General features: G+C 39.1%; 5 protein-coding genes across 10 annotated transcripts; 2 read left to right on the top strand and 3 right to left on the bottom strand.

Annotated features, from left to right (window-relative positions):
* Positions 1-572: 572 nt before the first annotated feature.
* On the top strand, positions 573-12,846 carry gfm1 (G elongation factor, mitochondrial 1). The gene is made up of 18 exons (XM_041995770.1): positions 573-775; positions 899-1,051; positions 1,158-1,290; positions 1,775-1,979; positions 3,185-3,301; positions 3,437-3,587; positions 4,258-4,412; positions 4,514-4,598; positions 4,709-4,846; positions 5,160-5,261; positions 5,385-5,441; positions 5,522-5,659; positions 7,007-7,089; positions 10,655-10,817; positions 10,932-11,076; positions 11,389-11,549; positions 11,738-11,791; positions 12,100-12,846. Exons 1-18 carry the CDS (start codon positions 701-703, stop codon positions 12,229-12,231), a joined length of 2,247 nt encoding a protein of 748 aa, XP_041851704.1. The 5' UTR covers positions 573-700; the 3' UTR covers positions 12,232-12,846.
* On the bottom strand, positions 7,179-12,772 carry lxn (latexin). Of its 2 annotated transcripts, none has more exons than XM_041995773.1 (7): positions 12,641-12,772; positions 9,659-9,835; positions 9,498-9,560; positions 8,749-8,926; positions 8,394-8,530; positions 7,577-7,639; positions 7,179-7,463 (listed from the first exon to the last, which is right to left on the bottom strand). In XM_041995773.1, the coding sequence occupies exons 1-7, from the start codon at positions 12,770-12,772 to the stop codon at positions 7,347-7,349; spliced, it is 867 nt and encodes a 288-aa protein (XP_041851707.1). In that variant the 3' UTR covers positions 7,179-7,346. The 2 variants fall into 2 exon arrangements, with proteins under 2 accessions (XP_041851707.1, XP_041851708.1); XM_041995774.1 differs by lacking the exon at positions 12,641-12,772 and adding an exon at positions 10,044-10,143.
* Positions 12,847-13,603: 757 nt separating the features above from the next.
* neu4 (sialidase 4) lies at positions 13,604-19,205 on the bottom strand. 3 transcript variants are annotated; one of them, XM_041994690.1, is made up of 4 exons: positions 19,004-19,205; positions 16,456-16,697; positions 15,145-15,400; positions 13,604-14,889 (listed from the first exon to the last, which is right to left on the bottom strand). In XM_041994690.1, exons 2-4 carry the CDS (start codon positions 16,654-16,656, stop codon positions 13,841-13,843), a joined length of 1,506 nt encoding a protein of 501 aa, XP_041850624.1. In that variant the 5' UTR covers positions 16,657-16,697; positions 19,004-19,205; the 3' UTR covers positions 13,604-13,840. The 3 variants fall into 3 exon arrangements, with proteins under 3 accessions (XP_041850624.1, XP_041850622.1, XP_041850623.1); XM_041994688.1 differs by lacking the exon at positions 19,004-19,205 and adding an exon at positions 17,903-18,535; XM_041994689.1 differs by lacking the exon at positions 19,004-19,205 and adding an exon at positions 18,106-18,535.
* On the top strand, positions 18,711-22,049 carry wdr53 (WD repeat domain 53). Of its 3 annotated transcripts, none has more exons than XM_041994693.1 (3): positions 18,711-18,796; positions 20,471-20,960; positions 21,063-22,049. In XM_041994693.1, exons 2-3 carry the CDS (start codon positions 20,472-20,474, stop codon positions 21,723-21,725), a joined length of 1,152 nt encoding a protein of 383 aa, XP_041850627.1. In that variant the 5' UTR covers positions 18,711-18,796; position 20,471; the 3' UTR covers positions 21,726-22,049. The 3 variants fall into 3 exon arrangements, with proteins under 3 accessions (XP_041850627.1, XP_041850626.1, XP_041850629.1); XM_041994692.1 differs by lacking the exon at positions 18,711-18,796 and adding an exon at positions 18,831-18,848; XM_041994695.1 differs by lacking the exon at positions 18,711-18,796 and adding an exon at positions 18,864-18,984.
* Positions 22,050-22,520: 471 nt separating this feature from the next.
* Positions 22,521-26,385, bottom strand: srprb (SRP receptor subunit beta). The gene is made up of 7 exons (XM_041994696.1): positions 26,182-26,385; positions 25,770-25,864; positions 25,594-25,671; positions 25,424-25,506; positions 24,346-24,482; positions 23,898-23,952; positions 22,521-23,339 (listed from the first exon to the last, which is right to left on the bottom strand). The coding sequence occupies exons 1-7, from the start codon at positions 26,348-26,350 to the stop codon at positions 23,129-23,131; spliced, it is 828 nt and encodes a 275-aa protein (XP_041850630.1). The 5' UTR covers positions 26,351-26,385; the 3' UTR covers positions 22,521-23,128.
* Positions 26,386-26,635: the final 250 nt, after the last annotated feature.

Below are 26,635 nucleotides of genomic sequence, written 5' to 3'. Positions count from 1 at the left end.
TTTGTTTGAAATTTGAAATTTGTTGACATAGGCAGACTGAATTACTCAAATTTGTTGTTGGGCTTTGATTACTGTCCGTCTTTCTTCTGTGACAATTTAGACAAGTGGCACTGAAAAATAATTAAACATATTACAAGGTAATAAAACAGACCTTTGAAAGATGTAAATAAGTAAAGATAAGTAAATGGTGCTAAATTTCACAGTCTTGAACCAGACTTCTACTAAATTTGTTTTTTTCCTTATGTACTTTATTATTACTATACTCAGTTACTTAGAGTTTGAAACTGTATTCAAATCCCACCATGCTCTTTTACAATTATTATCAAATGACAGTTTCTCTTGATTTCTCTTGGTCTCAATTTCAGGGACGCGTCTGATAGCGTTTGAAAGCAACGTTTGCCTTTTGGCCCATGTGTGTTTTAATAGTCATTTCAAAGTTTGTGCTTTTAAAAATTGTTGTTTGGTTTTAAATGGAAAGAACTGTCGTCTACATTACCCTGTCAATTCGCAGTTTTGTTGTTTTCAGGATAAAGGCAAACGTCAGTGTTTTTGGACATGTTGGGTTCCCGTAGATGCGGAAGTTGTGTTTCACAACTGAGAATCAGGGCCCCGGCGTGACATTCACCGGGTTGTCCGTAGAGTTGGGGTTGTATTGAATCAGGATTAAAACCACTCTTTACTCCACAGAGGTGTTGGCAAAATGGGAATACTAAAAGCAGGACTGCTTTTGACAAAAACGCATTTTTTGGCACCAGGAAGCGTTACACTTAAAAAGGTAACATTATCTAATGTGAATTCAATGACCTGTCGAGCTTTTCTACATCAGTCCCTTTCATGTCACAATCTCTAAGCAAACAAAAACGGCTTTGAGTATTGATCTTCTCTTCCATGTACCAAGGTGCTCATTAACAGCTGTCGGACGTGCACCTCCGGCGTTTTCCCCAATGAGAGGATACGCAACATCGGAATATCCGCTCACATTGACTCGGGGAAGACCACCCTGACAGAGAGGGTCCTTTACTATACTGGCAGGATAGCGGAGATTCACGAGGTAAGTGCCAGGATGAATAGCGTTTCTGAATTAATTTATCTTTTTTTTCTGGCCGTTCAAACAAACGACTGAGTTTATAAGCTGCTTTCCTTGCTGTGGCGTGCAGGTGAAAGGGAAGGATGGTGTTGGAGCCACTATGGACTCTATGGAGCTGGAGAGACAGAGAGGCATCACTATTCAATCTGCTGCTACATACACCATGTGGAAGAACCACAACATCAATATAATTGACACACCAGGTATTAAAACTCATTTAAGATATTTTTTGGCAAAATTAGTCCAAGGACAGATAAAATTATTATGTTTATGCATCGCAATGTATCTGCCTGTCAGTGAGATACACATCTTTAATTTAAAGCAGTTGTGAAGCTAATTTAGTGTCATTGTTTCCCAAAATATGTTTTGGATCTGGGTACAGAAAGCAGAAATAAACCTTTTTTGGATGTCAGTTTTTGTACAAATTGCTGGATATGGTGCTCAAAAGAAAAATACTTATTCATTGCCATTCTAGGATAATTGTTATGAGATACAGGCTGAATAACAGAACCCTGAAAATTGATGATAATAGATGGGTAATTCAACAGTTTCCAAGTCACTTTGCTCACCTGGATGCAAAGATGGTGTCTAACAGATCTGGGAGTATTGGTGTGCATAATGTGGAAGCACAACATAATTATATGGACAGTGTTGTATTTCTGATTTCATCTTAGTATATTTCCACAGGTCACGTAGACTTTACTATCGAAGTGGAGCGAGCACTGCGTGTGCTAGACGGAGCTGTGCTGGTTCTGTGTGCAGTGGGAGGTGTCCAGTGTCAGACCATGACTGTAAACAGACAGATGAAACGCTACAATGTACCCTTTCTCACCTTTATAAACAAGTTGGACCGAATGGGAGCAAACCCCAACCGAGCCCTGCAACAGATGAGGTATCACTTATATGCCTATATGCTTCTTAATGTTTCCTTTGGTGAGATTATGATCACTGATCCTTTCAATGATCTTTGTTTGTACATTGCCTGGCCAAAAAATAAGATTTAACTAAGCAAATGTAAGAACTGTTCAACACATTAAAACTGGAAGGATAGTGAGAAACCATTGTCTTCCAGGAAATGTGGTAAAAAAAAAAAAAAAAAATCCTAAATGATCGCGATCTGCAATCACTTAAGCGTTTGGTTAAATCAAATCAAAGAAAAACAACAGTAGAACTAAGGGAATATGTTTAATAGTGAAAATAAGAACATTTCCACACACACAATGTGAAGGGAACTGGGACAGATGTGCAGCCATAAGAAAACCACTAATCAGTCAGGCCAGCCTGAGAAAAAGGCTTCAATTTGCTAGGGAGCATAAAGATTAGACTCTGGAGCAATAGAAGGTCATGTGGTCTGTTGAGTCTAGATTTACCCTGTTACAGAGCGATGGGAGCATCAGGGTAAGAAGAAAGTGCATCATTTCATCAGCCTATCATGTCTAGCGCCTAAAGCCTGTGGAGTGGGTGCTATGATCTGTGGTTGCTGCAGTTGGTCAGGTTTAGGCCCAGCAACATTAGGTGTCCAAAGAAAGGCTCAGCTGATTACCTGAATATACTGAATGAGCAGGTTGTTCCATCAGTGGAGTTTTTCTTCCCTGACAGCATGGTCGTATTCCAAGAGGACAATGCCAGAATTCATCAGGCTCAAATTGTGACATCATTTTCACACATTTTCACACCATTGAGTCCAGACCTGAACCCTACTGAGAATCTTTGGGATGTGCTGGAGAAGGCTTTGTGCAGTGGTCGGCTCTCCCATCATCAATAGAAAATCTTGGTGAAAAATTAATGTAAAACTGGATGGAAATAAGTCTTGTGACATTGCCAAAGCTTAGCAAAACAATGCCAAAGTGCCGTAATCAAAGCTAAAGGCGGTACAACAAAATATTAGTGTGTGACCTTCGTTATTTACTTTTATTTTATTTATTCATTTATTTTTTTGTGGCATCTGTGTTTGTTTGTTTTTTTTGGCCAGGCAGTGAATGTTGTTAGAAAGCTGCAAATGAATTGTAAAATTGGGATAAATAAAACAGTCTGAACTGAACTATATGTGGTAAAGAAAAGTGATTTAATGAGTTTTTATCACGTTTTTTTCTTCAGATCTAAACTTAACCACAACACAGCATTTGTGAACATCCCCATCGGCCTGGAGGGGAACATGCATGGTATCATTGACCTTATAGAAGAGCGGAGCATATACTTTGATGGGCCATATGGGTAATGTTTTGGTTATTATCTGTCCAGTTGCATAAATGTATTGCTTACAGAAGAGAAACAGAAAACATACACATAGCAGCAGCAAAACTAACAAGATCAGCATCACATAAATTCAAACTGTTTTTTCCTCCACAGTCAAAACATCCGCTATGATGATATTCCTGCTGATTTTCGAGCTGAAGCCGCAGACCGGAGGCAGGAGCTGGTGGAGTGTGTTGCTAATGCTGATGAATTCTTGGGGGAGATGTTCCTGGAGGAGAAGGTTCCAACCATAGAAAACCTGAAGGTTTGTGTCCTCAAAGAGAAGAAACATGTTAGCAAAGCTGTAAAATATTAGGAATTTCAGAATATGAAAAAAGTGACCACAGCAGGTAGAAACAGTGACTACTACAATAAAAATATAAATTCCCAATATAGTCTAACAGATTGCTATTAAATCATTGTCATTATTGCCTAATCTTTTATTTTTAGTCATTAGTCCAGGTATGGTAATTAGAAAATAGCTCCAGCATCCTTAGCTTTTGATTGACACCCCACTTGAAAGTGAAGGTGCTTCCATGTTACATGTACAGTCTACAATAACCAGAAAGAGTCAAGTTTGTATGACTGTGTATCCCTCTCTTCTGCCATATATTAAACCATCTTTAAATAAGTTAGAAATTTTTGATGGATCAATAACTAATGAAATTATCCTAATAATTCTGGTATCGGAAATAACTAGAAGAATTTTAAACAATAATTTTTCTCACCATTGGGGACAGACAATAAAGTTTTCTTCTCTTTTCTTTTTTTTCTTTTCTTCTGCAAACTATATTTTGGTGAACCATGCTATGCTGTCTGTCATTGACCTTCCTCATTTTAAAAAAAATCTTTCAAATTACTCATACTGCACATCTGAGCATATTGAATTAATAAACTGGAGATAATCTGTCACTTTTCATCTCATTGTCTTCCAGGCTGCGATCCGCAGGGCCACAGTACAGCGACTCTTCACCCCCGTGTTGGTGGGCACAGCACTGAAGAATAAAGGCGTCCAGCCTCTACTGGACGCGGTCCTGGATTATCTGCCGAACCCCAGTGAAGTAAAAAACTACGCCATCCTAAATGATGAGTGCGTATCTAGTTGCTTGAAATTTGCATTCTCACAGTTTCTCTTTGAGATAACACTAAATTTAAATACATCTGATATTCTGTTTTCACTTTTTCAAACAGAGAGTCCACAGAAACCTCAAAGATTGAAATGGACCCAACAAGAGACACTGCAAACCCCTATGTTGGTCTGGCCTTTAAGCTAGAGGTACATGACTTTAAAAAAGATATTTGTTCAGCCTCTTTGTTACTTTTGCACAACAGGAAGGTCTCAGTCTGTCACACTTTGTTGTTTCTTGTGTTTGTTCTCATTTACAGGCCGGCAGGTTTGGTCAGCTGACATATGTACGGGTGTATCAGGGCTGTTTGAAGAAGGGAGAATACATCTACAACACACGCACAGGCAAAAGAGTCAGAGTTCAGAGGCTTGTGCGTCTCCATGCTGATCAGATGGAGGTAAGAAGCAATCTGCATACGTCAGCAGGGTGTATAGGTTACAGTTTTCCATCTGTGGTTTGCAGTTCAGATAGCAGAGAAGCATGACTGGTCAGAATGTTCAAGTTCTTCTTTTTACTTCAGTTTAGTGTTTAGATAATAACCACATCCCTCATCTGATACCAGAATAACACATTTCCACCCAAGTTTCTTGCATCAAAACAAGACATTGGGCTATTTTAATAAAGGTTATGACTAACTGTCCTGGATTTAACATTTTATCCTCTTATTTCTGTTATTCATGTTTGCTTCTTTCTGTCGCTGCTTTTTTAAGGATGTGGATGAAGTTTATGCAGGAGATATCTGTGCATTGTTTGGGATAGATTGCGCCAGTGGAGACACTTTTACATCCAAGACTAGTGCTAATCTCTCCATGGTGAGTGGCTTAAATGTATTCACTGTGCGAAAGCGCGGTGAATGAGCAAGAAACCTGCGACTTATCTTATTTCAAGAGGTGAGCTGCATCTTTGGTTAATTTGTTTTCACTTTGGTCCGACAGGAGTCCATTCACATCCCAGAGCCTGTCATTTCTATGGCCATTAAGCCAGCCAACAAGGTAAAAATTTACTTCCTACCTCTAAATACTGTTTTACAATCATCCCTCAGCTCATTCTTATTATGATCTTGTTCAACCAGAATGATCTGGATAAATTCTCCAAAGGCATCAACCGCTTCAGCAGAGAAGATCCCACATTTAGAGTGCATTATGACACTGAGAGCAAGGAAACCATCATTTCAGGCATGGGCGAGCTGCATCTTGAAATCTACTCCCAGGTAAATGCTAGATTAAACAGATCCATCATAAGTTCTCTGAAAAAGAAAAACTTCCTAATTTAGTAAATAACGGTAGCTAAGAGATGCTGCTGCATCAGTAACTCGATGCCACTGAGCTCCATCTGACCTCAGCATATGAACCTCATCCCCTGGAAAGTTGAGAAATTTTCTAAAATCAAACAAAAACTAATGTCTGTAATTTGTTGAGTAATTTGAACATTTAACAGACAAATGTTTAAAGAACATGATTTTTAATGTATGTCCAGTTTAATTGAAGTTCTCAAATTTAATTCCAGTAACACTCAAAGTTGCGAGAGTGCAGATAAAGAGTTTATATGCAAGTCAAGCATTATGTCTTAGTATGATTTTGTTTCTCCTCAGGTATTTTTTATGCTTCTTCTGCACTCTGCTGTAATACTTTTAATGTTTTATACAAAGCTCTTTGAATTGTTCCTTGCCTCCCTTTAAGGAAGTTAATCTTCCAGTCAGCACATAAACTAGTGCCAAATGAGGGTGTCATGTTTGGGTGGAGCCTCCACCAAAGGCTTAGTGTTTCCATTCCATCCAAAACGAAAAAACAAACATTTGCACTCAGCGTATTCTGCTGCTGCATGCAGAAATGTAAGCTGAAACTGTATTACACAAATTACACAAGAAGGCAGCCATTAATCATGCTCAATAATGCTGCTGAGTTTACAAGTTCATCTCAGATGGCCCGAAAGACTGTGGATAGGTGTGTTCTGGTGTCAGATGAGTCCACATTTCGGCTGCATGCCAAGAATAGGAAAGACCATCGAGGATGTTTTCAGCAAAAGATGTAAAACTCAGCGTTTGTGATGGTATGGGGTGCAGGGCATATATTGTAGTTGTGAAGGAGCATTTACTACTAACAAGTTGACATCTTTTGAAGGGAGTCTGAGGTTATTTCAGCAGAATCAACAGCGCAGCTTTGTAGACTTGGTGTGCATTTACTTGTCTGTCTTCTATTCAGGTGATTGATAGGCTAGAGGTTAAAAGGGTAGACTTTGGTCCACCCTTCTAACCTAGATTCTAGACTCAGGTTCAAGTTCCCAGACTGGTAATGATAGTGAACTACTGTGAAGCCCCTGAGCGATGATTGAAATATGTAAAGTGTGAAGCAGCAGTGATGAATATGCATTTGTCCTAAGCTTTTGTCAGTGTTGCCATCAGATTCTAGATATTTTTATGTTTTTTTCAACAATGAAAATCATTCTCCTTGAACTTTTTCATATTAAATAAATGTTCAAATGGATCAACAAAATACAGATTTAAGTTTTTGTCTACCTTGCTTTAACTGTGACTGTTTCCTTGTTCTGGTTGTTCCAGAGGATGGAGAGAGAGTACAACTGTCCCTGTGTGATGGGTAAACCCAAAGTTGCCTTCAGAGAGACAATCAGCAGTCCTGTATCGTAAGCTCCAATCTGCTAAACACACACACACAAACCTGAGACGTTGTTAGTCCGTTCAAACTGTTGAACCAGGCTTAAAACACTAGAAATGTTAATGTAAAAATTTATTGAGTATGAACTGCAGCTTTTGAAGGTTTTTGTGCTGCATGAATCAACAGCACACTTGATTTAGTTTTTGTGGCATCATCTTAAAGACATGAAGATGCAATATTTGAGTATGAGATGTAGTTAAGGCAGTGTAGTGAATGACAACAGTTTTAGCTTGAGTTTTGAGCTTTTTCACAACTGTGGCAGTGAGGCAGTTGCTCCTTCTCCAGCACGTTGACGCCCCCTGCAGAAGACCAGGTGAACTGCAGCTTCCACTGAGGGATTTCCTGCAAAAATTAAATTTAAATGTTTCAGGAATCAGTTTGAATGTAGAATTAAGTGTTAGCTGCAGTTCTCAAATTGACTGCTTTATTAAAAGTTTTATAATAAGGGTTTTTACCTGAGACACCATCTCGTGCAGCAGTACGTGACATTCAAACTTCAGCTGCTCGTTCTCAGTTGCCTGCAGTGGACAAGAAAAAAATATTCAAAGGGTTTAAAAAATCTGTAACAGATTTAATTTTCAACTACTGAGCAACTTTAGAGTATTTTGTTTAGAAAATCGATGTTGTAGGCGTAATAACTAAATGTTTAGAAGTTTGTGGAGACTCTAATATGCAGAACCTCTTTTTTGTTTTGGAACTTTATTTAAAATTAGTAGAAAACACAGAGTGCAGGTCCAATACACAGACAAAGATAACAGTGCAAGAACAAGGAAAATAAAAAAAAAAGTTGTTATTATTATTATTATTACCACTTTATTTATTTGTTTATTTATTTCGGCATTGTGAAAGTAAACGAAACATTTAAAAAAAATACAAAAAGAAGATGAAAAAAGAAAAAAAAAAGGGTGAAGGTAGAAGCTAGTAGCTTATGAAATGCATACCCTTTACCAACACAATGTTACCAAATTACCATTTACAACAAAATTAACATTGTAAAAAAGATTTACATCATCACCACAAAGAATAGTAAGAGCAACTTGTAAAAATATTACCCACAAGAAGATCTTTTGCGTTTCATTTTTCATGATACTTCATTATTATATCATTTATGTACTTCCTTTTAAATTATTTCAAATTCTCATTTTTATGTCATCAGTCACTTAACCCGGCTGTAGACCAAGTGCTTATTTAGCTTTTAAAAATCAAAGTTCTTGTACTGTTGCAAAAATCAAACAATTAACCCAACATATAACAAAAGATGAAACGACCTACCAGCTGTTTGATGCTGGCCACCTGAGCCAGGTTGTACAGAGTGTTTTCTGTGGATTCTTTCAGCATGATAAAGCTGGAGGCCACAATGGCAAGGTGCCAGAAAGGTTTCATGTCAGGCTCAATGTGACCGTAGCTATCTGAAAGAAGTTAGCACAGAGTGTGATTATGCCACATTCTTGCAGCATATATCTTTTTGTAATGTGGTCATCCTTTATGGAGATAAGGAAATTACAGAATTAAGCAATAGCTGATTTAACACGATGCTGAAATATCAGGTGGTTCAGGTTGTATGATATCTGCCCTTCTGCGTTGCCTGGGGACAAAAATCTGAAAGCTTTTGATTGACTGAACATACCAGGTAAATTCTGTGCCGAAAGCAGGCTTTGATTATTCCTGTACTGCTGATATAAGGCCTCCTCCTGAAGTTTTGTGTCGATGTGAAGCAGTTCGTCACACGGCGAGGCCTGAACTTCTGCTAAGAGTGGCCCTTCTCCTTGTGGAAAGAAAACCTCTGCTGAGCACTTCTGTGTTTTCTGTATGAGTTAAAGACACACAGGTTTTAAAAAGTACAGTGCATAGAAGAAAAGGCATGTTTGAAAGATGGGAGTAGTCATGGCAAAGGCGTTGGCTAGAAGTTGCCATGGCAGCCACTGAGTCATGCTTAAAACACACAATTAATATGACCAAATATTAACATGAGCTACCTTTTTTAAGCAGTAAACTCTCGTCCATAAGGACTGCTAACACTAAAGAGATTAGCCTGGTGGTTAAATATCATGCCTAAACATTTACTTCGAATTTTCAAAAGAACCATATGGACATGATAGATAAATGAAGCCAGATTATGGGTTACAAAATAATTCAGCAAAGCTGCAAAAGAAATAGTTTTTTTTACTGGTAGCAAAAAAAGTCATTATTAAATGTATAGGTTTGCTGAGGTTTTATGAAGCTTTAATATTTGGCTTCAGAGACGTTCAGGAGTTAAACCATATTAAGAATAAGACACATTTGTGAAATTTTGTGAAAGAAGTTATTTCTCTGTTGCATGACAACTAATAGTGGGATTTAAAAAAAAAAAAACTAAATAATTAAAATGCATCCTACATTGCTGATGATTTCGTGCACTGAAATCTCCAGCTGATACCGTCTTCCAGAGTTTGACACATCCTAAAAGGGAAATTAGAGATGAGCTATAGTTACAACTTTAATCCTTTCGCTGATGTTTATGAAGGGAAGAGAAAAGTCAGTGGTGAAGTTAATTTGACCTCTGCGTTTCCACTGTGGACCTGATGCAGTCCGAACAATCTGTATGGGGAGCCGTAGCGAGTGTTGAGGTAGTGTTGGACCACCTTTGCTGCCCTCTGAGCTGGGTAGTGATTGGGGTTCAGCTCGCCAGTTGCCATCACATCCTCCTCAACAACCTCCACAGGTAATGTTGATTTCTGTGTACAAAGTGGGAGGAAGCAATGGGTATCCAGTCTTTAAAGGACTTTGACCCTCAGATGTCAGCGGGGTGTGGCTGCTGTCTCTAGATGAGGCACATTCATTCAACACAGTAGAAAGTAGATCAAATCTTAAAAGACAGACAGCAAGGATGTAAATTTGTAAAAGAAGATACACAGAGAATGAAACAGTGGAGCCAGATCTTGCCTTCGCTGCAGTGGTGAATGATCCGCAGGTGGAACAATTTCTGCTCCGTGTTCAGAGTCAGCTGCTCCTCATGCAAATGGAAACATTACTTCCCACTTCCTTCCACAGCCAAGCTCTTTTAGCCCTGCCCCTTTTTAAAGAGACAGAGCACCAGTTCCCTACATCCTTCTGCTAAAGTAATCAGTAAGTAACTGACTTAAACCACATTCACCATCCTCCCCTTTTACAGAACTATCAGGGCCAGTAAGTAAAAATAATAAATCAGTTGTGATGCTGCAGTTGCAAATTAAATATTTAACAGACTTTTGTCAGCTGAAGATAAATAGTATCTGATTTAAGTTGCCTTACCAATAGAGATCCTTTGACTCTATCACAGAGCCTTGAATGCTCATCATCATCATAACACATGACTAAATTTAAGATTATTATTTCGAAGAGGCTTACAATCTACTATAAACATTTTTTGACTGGTATCACCTCAGTAGTGGGTTATCTGTTACTGTCAAGAGTTACTTGAAGATGCTACAGCAGCTTTAAGCTTGAACCAGTTTATTCTTGTTAACTGTCTCATCGTGCTTCAAAGTGTGGCTATTCTGTTTATTTATCTTTAGGTTCGACTTCACCCACAAAAAGCAGACTGGCGGCTCTGGGCAGTATGGTAAAGTTATTGGAGTCCTCGAGCCTCTTGAGCAAGAACATTACATCAAGTTAGAGTTTGAAGACCAAACTGTTGGAACAAACGTCCCAAAGCAGTTTGTGCCAGCTGTTGAAAAGGCATGTTTAAATAGTACTTTCTGCTTTAATATGGCCATATGCTGCTATATAAGTGAAGAAGTTCTTCAGAGCTTCATTTCTGTCTTTGTCCATTTTCTTTGCATCATGCCACAGGGTTTCAGAGATGCCTGTGAGAAGGGGTTCCTGAGTGGACACAAGATTTCAGGAGTCAGATTCCTCTTGGAAGATGGAGGCCACCACATGGTTGACTCAAATGAGATTTCCTTTATTCGTGCAGGCGAAGGTGCTCTGAAACAAGGTCAGTGGGTGACTCTGACTTCTGGTCAATCCATTTGGAGTAGATTTTTATTATCCAAATTACCATATAACATAAAGTGGTTAAAATGTGTATGTTTGTTGCAGTATATGGTACAGCAAATGCAGTGCATTTAAAGTTAAGCTAGCATGCTTTTCTGACTATTCAAACCCTCAATCCTCGAGCTGCTGAGAGCCAGACAAATGACGGCTGTGTATGCATACCGTTGGGGCAGATGCAGCCTTCGCCTCCATATGTGTTTATCTTTGTTTTTGTGAGTATGTGTTAAAGCCGGTTTAATTTTTCTCTCCACAGCAATGGAAAAGGCCAACACGATCATCCTGGAGCCAATCATGTCTGTGGAAATCATTGCGCCTCAGGAGTTTCAAGGGGTGGTGATTGCTGGGGTAAACCGTCGCCATGGTGTCATTACAGGACAGGATGGAGCAGGGGGATACATCACTTTGTATGCAGATGTAAGTGCAGTTTGCAGATTTTTTTTTTACTTTACCATCTGTCTGTCTACATCTATTTCTACAGTACATACTATACATAATAAGCTATTCCTTTGGACATTGATTAAATACTATTAGTTCATTTACTCATCATCCCTTCCTGAAGTGAAACTTGTACTTTCTTTATTTCATTTGGTTTCTCTCAACAGGTTCCACTAAATGACATGTTTGGCTATGCCACAGAACTACGCTCCTGCACTGAAGTAAGTTTAAAGTCAAACATGAAAAATATTACTTTTTGTTGCTAGAGTTTGTTAAAGAGCCAAGATTTGAATTTTGGTTTTTTGTTTTCCTAATAGAAATCTTAAAATTCTGGGACAGTTAATCCTGGCATTTGTTGAAAAAGACAGTACTGTTAAATAAACCAACGAAGTGCGATACTAGGCAAATAAAGACGTCCAATAATTCTTCTTGTTGTGGGATTGTGGAACCCTTTACCCAGGATTCTATGTTTGTCCAGGATTATAACGATTATTTCCCCCCCTATTTTACTCTGTCATCACTTTTTCAGGGAAAAGGCGAGTACACCATGGATTACAGCAGATATCAGCCCTGCTTGCCATCTACACAAGAAGAACTTGTCGACAAATACTTAGAAGCAACAGGACAGCTGCCTGCTAAGAAGAACAAGTGGAAGAGCTAAAAACTCTACAGTTCCACTTTGACATCACCATGTCCCTTCATCACCAAATGTTTTTTGCTTGTAATTGACCAGGACTCCAGCAAAAGGCTTGACTTCATGGAGCCAAAACAAAACTTTGACATTTAACTTTTCTTTCAAGCCTCCTCCTCATATATGACCCCTGCAGGAAACATATTTATTTTAACAACATTTATCCTCATTGCAGCAAGTGTTAAAATATTGGTAGTTATGTCAAGCTCTGTGTTTTGTACTATGTACAGAATGGTCTTGATGTAACGATTATAACAAAAATTTCTCCTAATTTTAAAGTGTATCTTTTCTGTAAAGATTATTTAATAGTAAAGAGGCATAAAAAAACATATTTTAGTTGGAAAAACAAAACAGTGAGACTAGTCATGTTTCCACTCACCTCTCCTGTTTCCTTTGCTGTCTCAAGCATAATTTTGGAACTGGCCAACATGTCTGCTGAAGCAGTCTTGGAAGTGGGGCTCCCTCTCACCCCCACTAACACAATCAAAAATATGATGCTCTTCAGCCCCATTCCTGTTCGCTGTCACACGCAGATGTAAGGGCAAAAGCAAAAACAGCTAGTTTTAAAGGGTGCAGGCACAGAAATGAACCGCCTGCTAGTGTGGAGTTGCACAATAAAGAGGAAGAAGAGGAGGGAAAGCAGAGAAGAGACTGTCCAGATCCTGCTGTCTTTTTGGCACAATGTTTGTTTTTTTCCTTCTTAACTAAACAAATGGCTCCACTTTATCTGGTTCTGTACTTCATATCCTCTCACTGAGTCACTGAAGTTATCAGCCTTTATTTAAGCACCCTCACAAGAAGAAATTCAGTTTAAGAGCAGCTATTGCACTAAAGAACCAGCTTTTTGTGTGGTAAGTCTAAGAGTTTGATGGATTGCAGCTTTAGCTCATCCATTGTTTGTTGTCTAGGCTAGCCAAGGTTTCACTGAGCTAACATGTCCCGCCATTTCAATGGTATCAAACACCAGAAGGTTAAAACTGTGGTAGATGGTTAAGTTTTGCAACCCCAAGAAGAGAAACAGAAAGATATGTTGATTATGAGACTGCTGCAACAATATTCCCTCATGAAGAACCACCAGTTTTACCATAAGGACTGTTGGTAATAATGGATGTCACGGTGGGATTGTGTCTGCTGATAATAAGAAGAAAGTGGAGACAACTCTGGGTTTCTTAGAGTATCTGATAAAAGGTGTAGTAATGTAATGGCTAGGTTTTGCGAAGCATTTTTTGACTAACTCATGGGAATAATTCTCTAGATTCTTGTTTTCCTGAGAAGTCCAAAGTTAACTATTAAAAGAAAAGAATCACATGGAAGAAACATCATTAGTTAGAAGATTCTCTGAGTAGTTTATACTTTAATAACACAAATCAGAACAACTTAAATACACTGAACAACATCGCCATAACTGTATTAGCTGTCTTTTATTTATTTTTCTTTATTCTACAGGATGTCTCACTAAGATTACAAGTGGTTAACAAGCGAGACCTGACCATGACACCTAAATAAGTAGCAACTGACAGTTTACAGAGTACAAATATTGGAGGGCACTGTCTATCACAAGCTTAAAGCTAATTTATATTTAAGACACAGAGCACATCTGCATCAGCTTGGTCTTTCTTCTCTTTTTTTTCACATGATTCACCTGCAGACCAACTGATACACTTCGAGCCGTATTGCTGCACCTCTCATTTTGCAGCTGTACATCCCTGGGAAGATGGTCTATAAGCTCGTAAAGGGTGAAGATGCTAAAGCAGATTTCATCATAGGCCGTTTTGGTGCCGCACTCGAACAGGCAGGCGAAGGCCACAGCTGGCGGTGCTCCAGGTGAGGGTGACAACTCCAGGTAGGCCAGGTCAGAGTAAGCACTGGGACCCTCGTAGATCACCCAGGGGCCATGCCAGCTGTCAGGATCACGAGGAAACAAGCTGAGGAACACACCCAGATCCTTCCGTGCAGTGGTCAATGTTGGATGGGAGTATACTACCCAGGTCGGAGTTAGGAAATCTGGAGAGGCATCATTGTGGGGTGACAAAAAGCTGATGGAAGCAGAAGTAATGTTTGAGCGTGGAGGTGCCGCCATGCAGCTGCTGGAGCTGTTTGGGGACAGTGATGCTACAGAGCTGCTGTGTGTCAACTTGTGATCACTGTTAGTCAAGCAGGATGTCCAGTGTCTCAGGTGGTATACAGGATGCTGCAAGTGATCATTAAGATTTTGATATAGATCCAGCGGGGCAGGAAATCCAACAATACTGCCATGGCAACCATTTCGAGGCTCAACCAGCCGCTGTACCAGCTGCCCCTCCTGAAACACTGCTCCATCATCCAGACTGAGGGCCTGCACCCTGTATCCCAGGGGGCTGCGTGCATTACAGTACAATACATTAGTACCATCCTCTTCATCTACAGACACCATCTGACACTCCACACTCTCTGGAGTTGGGATTGGCTCTCCAAAACGCCAGCTTCTCCCGTGGGTGTCGCTGTGAAAGCAGAAGGCATGAGGAGTGGTCAGGCAGAGCTGACCGAAGCACTCTTTGCACTCAATGTGATAAGCATAAGCAGGAATGAGCAGACGACCTGACTTGAGCTGGATTCCATGGCCTGGGCCCAGAGCAAATGTGGCCCAATCTGTAGGGAAGGAAGATATATGAACAAGAAAACTGACATGTTAGTCTAAAACATATAAATCAAGACCTTCAATCAAGACGTTTATTTCCAGGTGCATTTAAAATACTGCCTTACAAAATATGATGTGGAACAAGCTTATTTATCACTGCATATTGAAGGACATAGATGTCCTAACATATCCTCTGTCGCTGGATAAGTTTATCTAAAATCTTTTACAATATTCATATCTTTGTGATAACCAGATGACAGTCTGACCTTTAATAGTGTCTCCAATAACCCTCTTGGTGAGGTCAGTGACTGGGCTCCAGGTGTTCCCACCATCAGCGCTGGTGATGTAGCAGAGTCGAGTCACATTCTTCCCTGTCACCAGCTGGTAAGATTCAGACGTGTGTCCAAGAACAGCAATGAAGAACAGGAAGAGTGTGCCTGTGAACTCATCGTACACTGGGCATGGATTCATAGACCGGTGGCCTGGCAGGAAGGCAGTGCCCAAAACAGAAATGTCTTCCCACTACAACAAACGGGAGATTGTAATGGAACAGAGAGAGCAGATAATAAAACTGATTAAACGGAAAATAATTTTCCTACTATGATAAAACAGTCAACCGATGTTCAACTACTAATTTTACACATTCATTAATTTTTTTGTCACCTTAGTGCTCACAACATAAGCTCAAAGCATTTTAACATCTTTAAATTGTTTCATCATGACTTTAGTTTTCTTATTCAAACTTGTTCATCTCCAAAACCAGTGTGTGACTTCAGTTTGATACTGCAGTAAATATACTTTTTGGCCACTTTTTTCCTTTATACCAAATGTATGCAGTTATTTTTAGGATAAAGTTTGTTTTTAGTTTATTTATTGACACTGCAATATATTTAGAAGTGGTTCTTAGAGCAACAACAGAAACAGTGACTTTGGTTAATAAATACTTTTGTAGGAGCCGTTTATGTTCACTTTATATGGTTTATTCATTCAACTGTTTAGAGGAGTATTGAGTTGGGACAGTGCTGAGCTGGGTGTGTCACATGGGTTTAGGTTTATCTACAGGTGATCTTAATTAGTAAAGGTGGAAGGTGGGGAAGACATGATTCTTACTGTAGCTGTGAAACCCCACAAAAACCCTGCTTTTTTGTATAGTAAATCCTCCCTTTTTTAATTCACATGCACTTCACACCAACCCTTGAGGACTGGAGTTGGTGATCCCTGCTCCACAACTTTAATAACAATTGTTACTGAAATGCATTAATTCACTCTCTAAATAATGTAATACCAACATATTACCTGTTTTCATTTAAAACATATTTTTATTACAGAGGAAAAAGAGCAAATGTACTGTTTTTGCAACACACTGCACAAAACGTTTGCACTGATTGTCTTGATGAAGCAGATATTTGCTACCAAATGTTGCTACTTGTTCTTTTTCTATCTCTGTATTTGTTTGACTGCTTTTAAAAAGAGGAACTTAAACTGAGGGCATTTCATTCTCAGTGTTAACTTTTCAGAAACAAAAATCTTGCTTCTTTATGTGAAATGTTGTTTAAGTGAAAATAACTATTTGTGACCTCCACGTAGTTCCTGTAGAAAGTGCCTTTCCTCATGACAAGCAGGTGAGCATGAGAGTCAGATGGGCTGAGTCTCTCTTCACAGAAGGCCAGAAAGGATCTGAAGCGGGTCAAGTAGAGCAAAGCTGGAACTCTGTATGTCACTCCATTGGCCTCCTTGTGGAAAAGCACAGATCTTGCTGGGAAATAGGGCGATCTCATGCTCTCTGTTGTAGCAGTATCTTAAAGTAAATCCAAATATTCTGAAAAGGAGAATCAAAATTAGCTTTACTGGACAAAATTCACACAGCAATGTACAGACCCCATATAAAAAATGTTGAGAAGCTTTCTAAAATTAAATAAATAATATGAAAAAGAAAAGAAAAATAAGAAGTATTTAGATTCATAGGGTCTGAAAACATTTCAGTTAATAAATGTCGAGGCTGTAAAATAGTGTTGGATGGTAATCCAACAGTATCTTTGATTGTTGGAGGAATATCAGAACCATGGCTGACTTGCTAATGTGGGAAGGTACTGTATAATTTAGGAGATACCACCAACAAAGTGTAAATTGTCTTGATGTTCATGATTATTTAAACTTTTTTTTTCTATATGACTTAGCACAGCATAGCTTCATAGACAGTGTGTGTATTTGACTGGCCTGCCTGAAGTCCAGATTTATGCCCTACTGAAAATGTATAGCACATGAAGAAAAGGAATATCAAAAGAGTCTTAACTGTCTGTAGTTGAAATAAAATTTAAAAATTATGTAACACAATGCTTCTATCTCAACTTTTTTTATTGGGTTACTGGCACCTAAATCCAGATTTGTTTAGACTATCCAAATGCAATGAAGCTAGCCAGTGAACAAACTTTGCTTCACTGTAAACTGACAACTTTTATTGGAAAATGGGTTTATATACATAAATGTAATGCCAAAAACAAACATGAAGGTAGAGTCAGACACAAGAACAAAACACAGATACACAGCCACATTAAGTCTCTATAGAGAATCTCTCAGGCATTGCTTATCTAAACCTTGCGGCGGTAACCATTGGAGCTTTCATTTCCCTGAACAATCTCTGGGGAGAAAGTCTAGTGACAGAGGAATTCATGTGTTATTAATGTGCAATTCGGTTTGCCAGCTCAACCATCACACTTTCTTCTGCCTTCTGCACCATTATAGCCATCATTCCTCATTCTGATCAGAGCAATACAAGGAATCGGTTGTTAGTGACTAGAAAAATGGCACTTACATCATACCTCATATCATTACAAGAGTTAAGCCAAGCATAAAGATTAAATAAGACAAATTCTCCTGCCCATGTTTTACCGACAAAAGCTTAATAGACCACAAACTGAGAAACAACCTGTTGACAAGCTCAGCATTACTTAAAATCTTAGTGCTTCAGCATTGCGAACAACACACTATCTAATGAGCATGACACAAGCAAAAAACAGTACTTACACTCCCAAAGCTCTGTGGGAACTTCTGCTACTGCTTTGTGAGGCTAAACAGAATGTGTCTGCACCTGATTCAGGGGCTGTCAGTGCAATGAGTGTGTGCTGTGTGTAGTTAGTGTATTCAGATGAGAGTCTGAAAGCTATAGCCTCTCCTCTCTGTTCACTATTCAGTATTCAGTGTGGCAGTATGGCATGCAGTTCACTGACCCAAAAATGGACACTCATCAGATCTACAGCTTTGGATGAATCAGCGAACAGCAGCCATTGTGGAAAAGAAGGCCAGGTCAGGGCCATGCTAAACAATGATGTGATGATCTGTGTCCTCTGTATCCTTTCTGGTTTCCTTTTTCACTTTCTACAGAATGTGTGGGAACTAACATACTGTCTATGTGTAAATTAAATCCCTTCTAAAACCGTTTTTATAGCAAATTTGATACATTTGTAAGTATTTTAATCAAACTAAGTTCTGCACATTATATCTTTCTGGTAACTCTATTCTTAATTATAAAAATGTTCCACGTAATGTATTACTCCCAGAGGTCTCATCAGGATGATAGACATCAATTCATCTGCGCTTATTGAAATAATTTAAAAGCTGTTTTGGTTACGGTGAAATTAAACTTCACCCTGAAATTTACCTTAAGGGCACCACTCCACTTTAATATCACACACAAAAACAAAAATGGTATTAGTAAGTACTTTAAGCTGTACGTTTGACTGTTTTTAATTGAATACAAGAAATCTTCCGTTGAAAATGTGAATTTTCAAACTAATAGTGTCCTGCTCTACGCCTGGTACGCTTAACTCAGGGAAAACTACAAAAGTTATGGTGATGTCATCAATAAGGGACTCAGTTCCACATGGAATTCTGGCTTCAGTTTTAGCTTCAATAGTTAAGGTAATTTTCTTGTCGTGAAATGATCAGATATGCCACACTTGCTATTAGAAAAGTAACCTCGACATACTTGTTAAATATTGGTTGACGCTGCAGCTAAACACGAAGTTGCATTTTAGCGTGCAAGCTAACGAGTTAGCCACATAGCTAAAGCCGCTTGGTTTGACGTTTGCATTTTGTGTTTCAGCAAGGTAATAATACTAGACATACCTTTGGTTAGTCATGTCACGTACCAGGACTGACATTTCTGCTAATATGTTGTCCGTTTTTCAATACTTTAATTTACACATCAGCTAAAGAGATATATAAATTGATGTTTTTTTTTTTTGTTTTTTTTTTACAGAATCTAGTTTCCATTATAATCTAACTACAGTTGTAGTTTCTCACTATCTGATCCGTCGTTTAAGATTAATAAACGTAACGCGAAGGCGATGCATCACTGTAATTAAAGAAAAAGCTGCAGTTAACTGCCGCCCTAGTATATTGTCTGAAAACTGTAGATTACAATAAGCGTTACATTTATTGTGAAAATGTTCAGTTAATATTTGCAGTTATGATTGGTTAATCTGATTATTTTCACATCAGTCTATTAAATATTATTTTGTTCCACAAATAATGGCTCAAAATCTAGATTAAATTTAATCACATACAGTAAGGAGGCTGGTCTAGAGTAGAGTTTACTTATTTTGGTTGTAAATGTGAATTTTAGTTTGTAAGTTAGATGACACAAACACTGTTCCTAGATCAGTTTTTCTTCACGTTTTATTAGAGAAGTGGCCACTTCACAGGCCCCAGTTCAGGGTGGTATTGATCTGTGCATTTTACTAAGGTCTGTCAGAATAACGAATTTTTACTGGATGATATATTATCCCAGAAGTAAACAGCATTATTATATAAATATGATTGTATGTAACTGAGAATCTAATAGTAAAATAAAATAAAGATATGTGTACCCTTTAAAACAGCAATGAACTTTAAATTCTGAAGAATATTCAGACATTGGAATATAAAAAAAATCTATATAAATGTCATAAATACTAAAATAAAAAAATAAATACATATATATATGTTGCTGCATTAGGGACCAGCCCACTTTGAGCCAATGAAACTTAAAAGAGACAAGGCAATAAAGGCAACAGAGTAAGAAATGACAACATAATGTTGTGCAGTATACATTTTTTCCCTGTTCTTTCTTCTTGGTCACTGCTTAGTTCTCTTACAATGGTAGATAAGATAGGTGTCACACTACTGCGGGGTGGCTGTAGCTCAGGAGCAGTCGTCTGCCAACCTGAAAGTCAGTGGATCGATTCCAGGCTTCCCCTGGAAGTGTCCTTGGGCAAGACACTGAACCCCCTTGCCAGTGTGTCTAATCGGGGTATGAATGTGTGTGGCAGTAGAAGTTTTATGATTGTGTGCGTACAACTTCTACATCTGACATACAATTACAATGGTGTAAAGCACATTGAGTGGTCAACGTGACTAGAAAAGTGCTGTATAAGTACAGTCCATTTACTGACAAACACATGCACTTGACATTCCCTGTTTGAAAAAATTATTCAGGTTATTCCCATGTATCATACAGTAATAACCATGATATACAGTATTTGCATGAATGCATGCTATGAATGGAATAATCTCATGTTTATCTTCTTGTTAATTCATATTTCATGTGGTCAGTATGGCCAGGCAATGGTCTGAGGGCCACTCCGCTTCTATCCTGTGTATCGGTGCATCTTCAGGCCCAGAAGGTCTCCTTGCTTCGGGCTCTGAGGGTGGAGAGGTGACAGTTTGGAGTCAAGAGGGCACCATCATAGGCCGTGTCACTCTGCCTGGAGAAGAAGACATCACCAGTGTGGTGCTGTCACCTGTAGCTCCAAACCACCTGTATGTATCACATGGAGATGCAGTGAGTGTCCTGGACCCCAGGAATCTAAAGAGTCCCGCATTGGACTTTCATGGTGCAGGGGAGGAGGAGATCAATGCTTTAGCACTAAATGAGACAGGTTCTGCACTGGCAGTAGCTGATGACTCTGGGGCAGTGAGGGTACTGGAACTTCCAGGGGGAAAAGTGTGCAGGACTCTGCGCAGACATACAAACATCTGCTCCTCTGTGGCTTTCCGACCTCACAGGCCAAATAATCTGGTGTCTGTTGGATTGGACATGCAGGTGAGGGAAAGGAGACCCAAGGGTTTGTTTATTTGCTTGTTATGTTGATGGACTTTAAATCAGCACCAAAAGTTAAATTTCTTTCCTTTGTTGTTGCTTCAGGTGATGTTGTGGGGTTTGCAGAAGACCCGCCCTCTGTGGACCCTCAACCTCCAGGACATGGCAGAAGACGATGACCTTCAGCAGCACCGTGGTCAGCTTTTCAACCCACCGCTAGCTCACTGTGTTTCTGTGGCAAACTGTGGAAACATTTTGGCCTGTGCAGCAGAGGATGGCAGGGTGCATCTGATGCGAATCGGTAGCGGTTCCAAACTGGAACAGCAGGGATCTGTCAAGGCACACAGTCAGGGAGCTTCACAAGCCCATTTTGTCAGTTTCCTTTCCCACCCTTACTGGCTCGTCACAGGAGGAAATGACAGTCACGTTGCCCTGTGGGACCTCAGTAAACATCCAGTGGTAGCTCCAGAGGGAAAAACACAAGTGATGGCCCCACAGCGTCGGAAGGCTAAGAGCAAGGGAAAAAGGAAAGAGCAGTCCCAGGATAAATCAAAGACTCCTCAGAAGACTGAGGCAGGGAAAGAAGAGGCTGAGGGGGAAGATGAAGCAGCAGCAGCAACAATAGAGAAGAAGACTGGACCTAAACTGAGCATCAGCCATGGGGACAAGGTGAACTGGCTGTGCCCTGCTGTGCTGAAAGGAGACCCGAGTGTGATAGTTGCAGATCAGAGTTCCAGTCTAACGGTCTATCCTCTGAGTCAGCCGTAGATTCATGCACTTTACTTCTTTTGTTGTTAAACAAAGCAATACTCATGACTTGCCTTCCCGATTACAAGCTTTTTTTTTTTTTTTTTTTTAATTCTTTAGAGAATACACTCCACTGTTTGTTGCTCTTTGAACTAGTGGCATCATTAACAGAGTTTGACGCCTCCTCCCTTTAATCATTGACCGTGGACATAAAAAAATATCCAAGTTTTCCAGAAAGCAGCAGCAGACGAACATCTTGTGTGAGAATTCACCATATTTTAGAAACTAGATGATAGTTTTGCATGTGTGTGGCCCATTAAAGATGCAATTATGTAAAATATACTTTTTTTTTTTAAAACCTTTTTCCAGATTATAAAACTACCACATCTGACAAAAGAAATGTGAAGTTAATGTTTAACTGAATCTGCAGAGCTTCTCAGAGTGACATAAAATGTCTCAATCCACACCAGATGCCAAACTAATGTCAGAGCACTCTGAAAGCTGCTCCAGAACTGATACTACACAGCGATGCATCTGAGCCGTTCTGCAGTCTGACACGACTCCGTCCTCTGGGGAGTAATGATACTGTCTGAAACTAATACAAAGCAGTATCTTGTTAACGGACACCCAGCGAACTCGTGATGGGAAAAATGGTTTTCTTAGAGCTTGTTAATGATTTAATCCTATTTCCCCACTTATGAGTCATTACAGGCTGGATCTGTTAGACTTTTGTTTTACTGATCAAAACTGTGTGACTTTGATCTTATTTAAAGTACCACACATTTCTGTTTTTTTAAATACAAAATTTCACTCATGCAGAACTAAAAATTAATTTATACATTCCTTGCAAATGCATTGTATTCACACAACAGTTTAAAGCAAGTGAACCATTCTTTTGAAAACAGCTAAACACATTTTTGAATGAATACCAAGAAGGAAAATAAAAAAAAGGCACAGATGATTCAACTTAATGAAATGCAATTCATGCCTTTTTCCACAAGGCAGTCTTCAGCTTAGACAAGCGTAAAATAAATCCTTATAATTCTATCTCTTTCAGCTGCGAACAAACAACGGAAGTCTTTAAACTTTACATTTCAAAAAAAAAAAAAAGTCAAAGAAATCTATAATTTACACTGAACAAGCCGGATCATTTTTCAACCCTGCAGAGCAATCAAACTGCTACATCAGTTCTCACATCCATAATGTCCACAATAACTTTTAATCATCTGTTTTCCATGTGTGATTCAATCATTTCCATAAATCCCTTCACGTGCTGCACAGATAGGTTCCTGTTTAAATGGAGTAAAGAGGCTGACACTGCACCAACACCCCATCGAGAGTCGTTTGTCACCATAACAGAGGTGACGATGGACGTTCAGATTTGAAAGATTGTGGCTTTGAGGCAAAATTGTTTGCTGCTAATTCTACAGTTTAGCTAGGCTATTCTCCAGGCTCTCAATCTCTGCATCCCCATCTTCACCCTTGCTACTGCGGGCGCTGCACTCCAAGAACTCCACCTTTATGGCCAGCTGGCTGAATTCAAAGTCCTTGCCTTTTTTCCCCAGATACACACTGCCGCCAACAGAGCCGTCCTGAGAGCTCAGCGCTGCTGAACGAGTCACTCTCAAGGTGTTCCTGTGACAGAAACAAAATGATGAAAAATATTTTCAATCGCATGGTAGAGCTCAAGACATTTTGGCCTGAAATAAGACAAGCCCAGGAGCATTAACAAGGGACACAGTTATGCTTTTAGGTAAGTTTTACAACTAGTTTGCATACACAGGAGCAGAAGCAGCAAGGAATATTTAGGATACTAGTGTTTAAAGCAAGGACAAATTTAGACCCTGTATATACCGCTTATTATCCATGCAATCTGGTGGTTAATTTTCAGATAACATCAAATTTACAGACTACATATTAATGAAAAGGAACAAATCTATTTTGGTTTTGTTTCTTCATATTACTTGCACTATAACCTTCTTTAACAGATTTAACATCTGGACTCAGATGGACAACAAAAATAATCAACATAGTGTCATCACATCTGATACAGAAACAAGACAAAATTACTACAGGTGGGAAATTATTTATTGAAACTTGAATGTGAAAAATATCTAAGGTGAGATGATCCAGAATTAATTCATCCAGTAGATGTTTCCCGCACAACCGGAAATAAAAGCGAGATTTACTTACATTTCCTTTTCCAGCTGCTGCTGAATCAGTTTGGCAGATTTAGCCATTGTGATGTCTATAAAACAAAAACATTGGTAAATAAACAGCATCCAGCGGAGCATCTTATAGTTACATTTAGCCATAGAAATACTTTTATGCAAAGTAACTTGCAAGTAAATAATCTTGATCTTTAAATCAGCAATGAATCAGTTTAAATGCTCGGACACAAGAACAACAGGCTGTAACCCAAATAAAAGAAAGTGCAGAAGTGCATGTGAGTCCAGGTTAGGTGTGTTAGAGAGGTTCTTGAAGGTAGAGAGGAGGAGGATGCCTCTGCTCTGACAGACTTATGTAGCTCTTTCCACAAATGAGAACAGTCTGGACTGAGGCTGAAAATTAACAGCTGTTACAAAGAAGATAACTCTTTTTCTTTACAGTAAAAATTTTTTAACCTTGTTTAATGTTTAACCTTGTTTGTTGCATGCCACTAGGAGAGTTGGAGCATTTCTGGAAATCACAGTGTCCGTTAACAACACATAGAGAAACTCTGCCACATCTCTCACTTCCTTCTGGAAAACGGCGCTGTCCACAACAAACACAATTGCCCTGGAGAGAAAAGAAGAAGGTGATTCAATATGTCATATGTCCTTGATTATTTCCACATAATTTCTCTTAATTCAGCTATTAACTATCGCTATTTTCATCATGCCATCTTGGTGCCTTTTTGTAAGAGCTTAAATAAATGCAAGTGGACTTATATTTCCTGGTTCTTGAAGACATTTCAGTTCTGAACTGAAAAAGTCTTACAGATGAGAGGTGAAACATCTTCAAGAACCAAGAAATAGAAGTCCAGTTGCCTTTATACAAGCTCTTAGGATTATCATGAACTGGATGACATAATTTCCTTCAGCACCTTGCTGCCTTTCCTTCTGCTTTGGTTTAATGGCACCTCAGTGAAGAATAAGTTCAAGTGGCTGTTTGGCTCAACTTAAAAAAAGTTAATAGTATTTTAGTGACCAAGTCTTTAGCTTCAAACCACCACAACACAGTGGTGGAAAGCTGAGCAAAGTCACCAGAAAAAAGAGAGTAATACTTCAGGAGGGATTTGCTGGCTTTGCAACAAGAAAATGTGAACACCAAGATATTATGATCTCATTCTTAAAAAAACAAAAACAACAAAAAACAAACAAACAAAAAAACAACAACAAACAAACAAACAAAAAAGTCTATCAACGCTCCACCTCACTTTGATTCCAGAGTTTGAGAAGATAATGCAAGTTATTTCTATTTTATGTATATGCAAAAGGATTTTTACTAATACATTCAAAGGGCAAGAAGAAATTGGATTACTTTTTTCTGTGTTCTAATAAATTACTTCTCCTAAGGTGTATGAATGTCATAACACTCAATCTAATTAACATAGAAAAGAATATGAAATAGCTTATCGTGATGACTCGAATAACAATTGTAAACCAAACGTCCATGATCTTAATAGCACCAGGAGTGAGACATAAATACATAAACAGAGAGGTGTGTCCTGTTCTCACCTGGCTGCTGATTTGAACTTCTCCAGGTACTGAGATCGGAGACTGTCATGTCCCGGCAGATCTATCAGAGTCCAAGTAATGCCCTGAGAGCAAAAGGGGGAAGAGACAACATTGAAATCCCCTCAACTTTAGATGGCAATGGTTATAATCTTTGGCACTTCTTAACGCACCTTGTCATTTTTAGCTTTGTATGGAGCACTGCTGTCAGTGATGGAGGTCTGTGTACGCTTGAATTTTCCTGACAACAGCTGTCAAAACATGAAAAGCACAATCCATTGAAATACAATAAGCACAGAGAACCAGCACCGTCAGTGACGGTCAACGTGGCTTCCACGTTTCAACTCACCCGGCTAAAGAGGAGGGTTTTCCCAGAGTCACACAGTCCGACCAGCAACACAGCACTCCGGACAGTTTTGCTAGTAAGAAAGTACTTCAGGAAAACTACAGACAGAAAAAATGAGGACCAGACATTTACCAAAAAAAAACATACATTAGCCGAAAGATACGAGTAAAGTTTGAATGACTTCTTGTATTGTGCAGTTGACAGCTGTTGTTTAGCTATTAGCTTCCTCATTTGCTAAATAAATTATTATCCTCGAAGCACGTCTTCCTCCGTTCGAAAACAATGAATACTAAATACCAATCCTAAATAACCACCTGACAGAACAGCTTTCCAACTGACCAACACTTTTAACTACCTATGCTAAGCAACATGCCAGGCCTAGCATGTTAAGCTAACTGTTGTATTAACTTCTTACCGCAGGTGATGACAATCACCGCTAAAGCCACGATAACTCCGATCAAAATAACAGGGTCTTGCTCTTCAACTTTCTGACGAAGGGATTCAATGTAAGGTTCAAATGAGTTTTTAGCCATTTCGAAGTCTGTTTTCTTTTCCATGTTTCCACCAATGCTATGAGGATTCATCAATCCCCTCACGCTGATCTGAAAAAGGGACACGTCTCCTTCTAAAGCCTGTAGGGTGCGTGGATGGACAGCAGGGGGCACTGCCGAGCTTTCGCTACGCACGTTCCTGTTCAGTCCTACGGAGATTCCAAACTGGTGAAGAATTGGTACCAGATAGAGGCTCCAGAACAAAAACAGCTGGATAATAGCTGAATGTCACTCTTATTTCCCTTTGCTGGGCTTCAAGAAAAGAAAAGAACTATAGATGGTCACAGTACAAGTTTAAGAATTGATATTACAGACTCT

Source organism: Melanotaenia boesemani, chromosome 9, assembly GCF_017639745.1.
Source record: "Melanotaenia boesemani isolate fMelBoe1 chromosome 9, fMelBoe1.pri, whole genome shotgun sequence".
Lineage (NCBI taxonomy): Eukaryota > Metazoa > Chordata > Actinopteri > Atheriniformes > Melanotaeniidae > Melanotaenia > Melanotaenia boesemani.
This window is presented reverse-complemented; position numbering and strand designations above follow the sequence as displayed.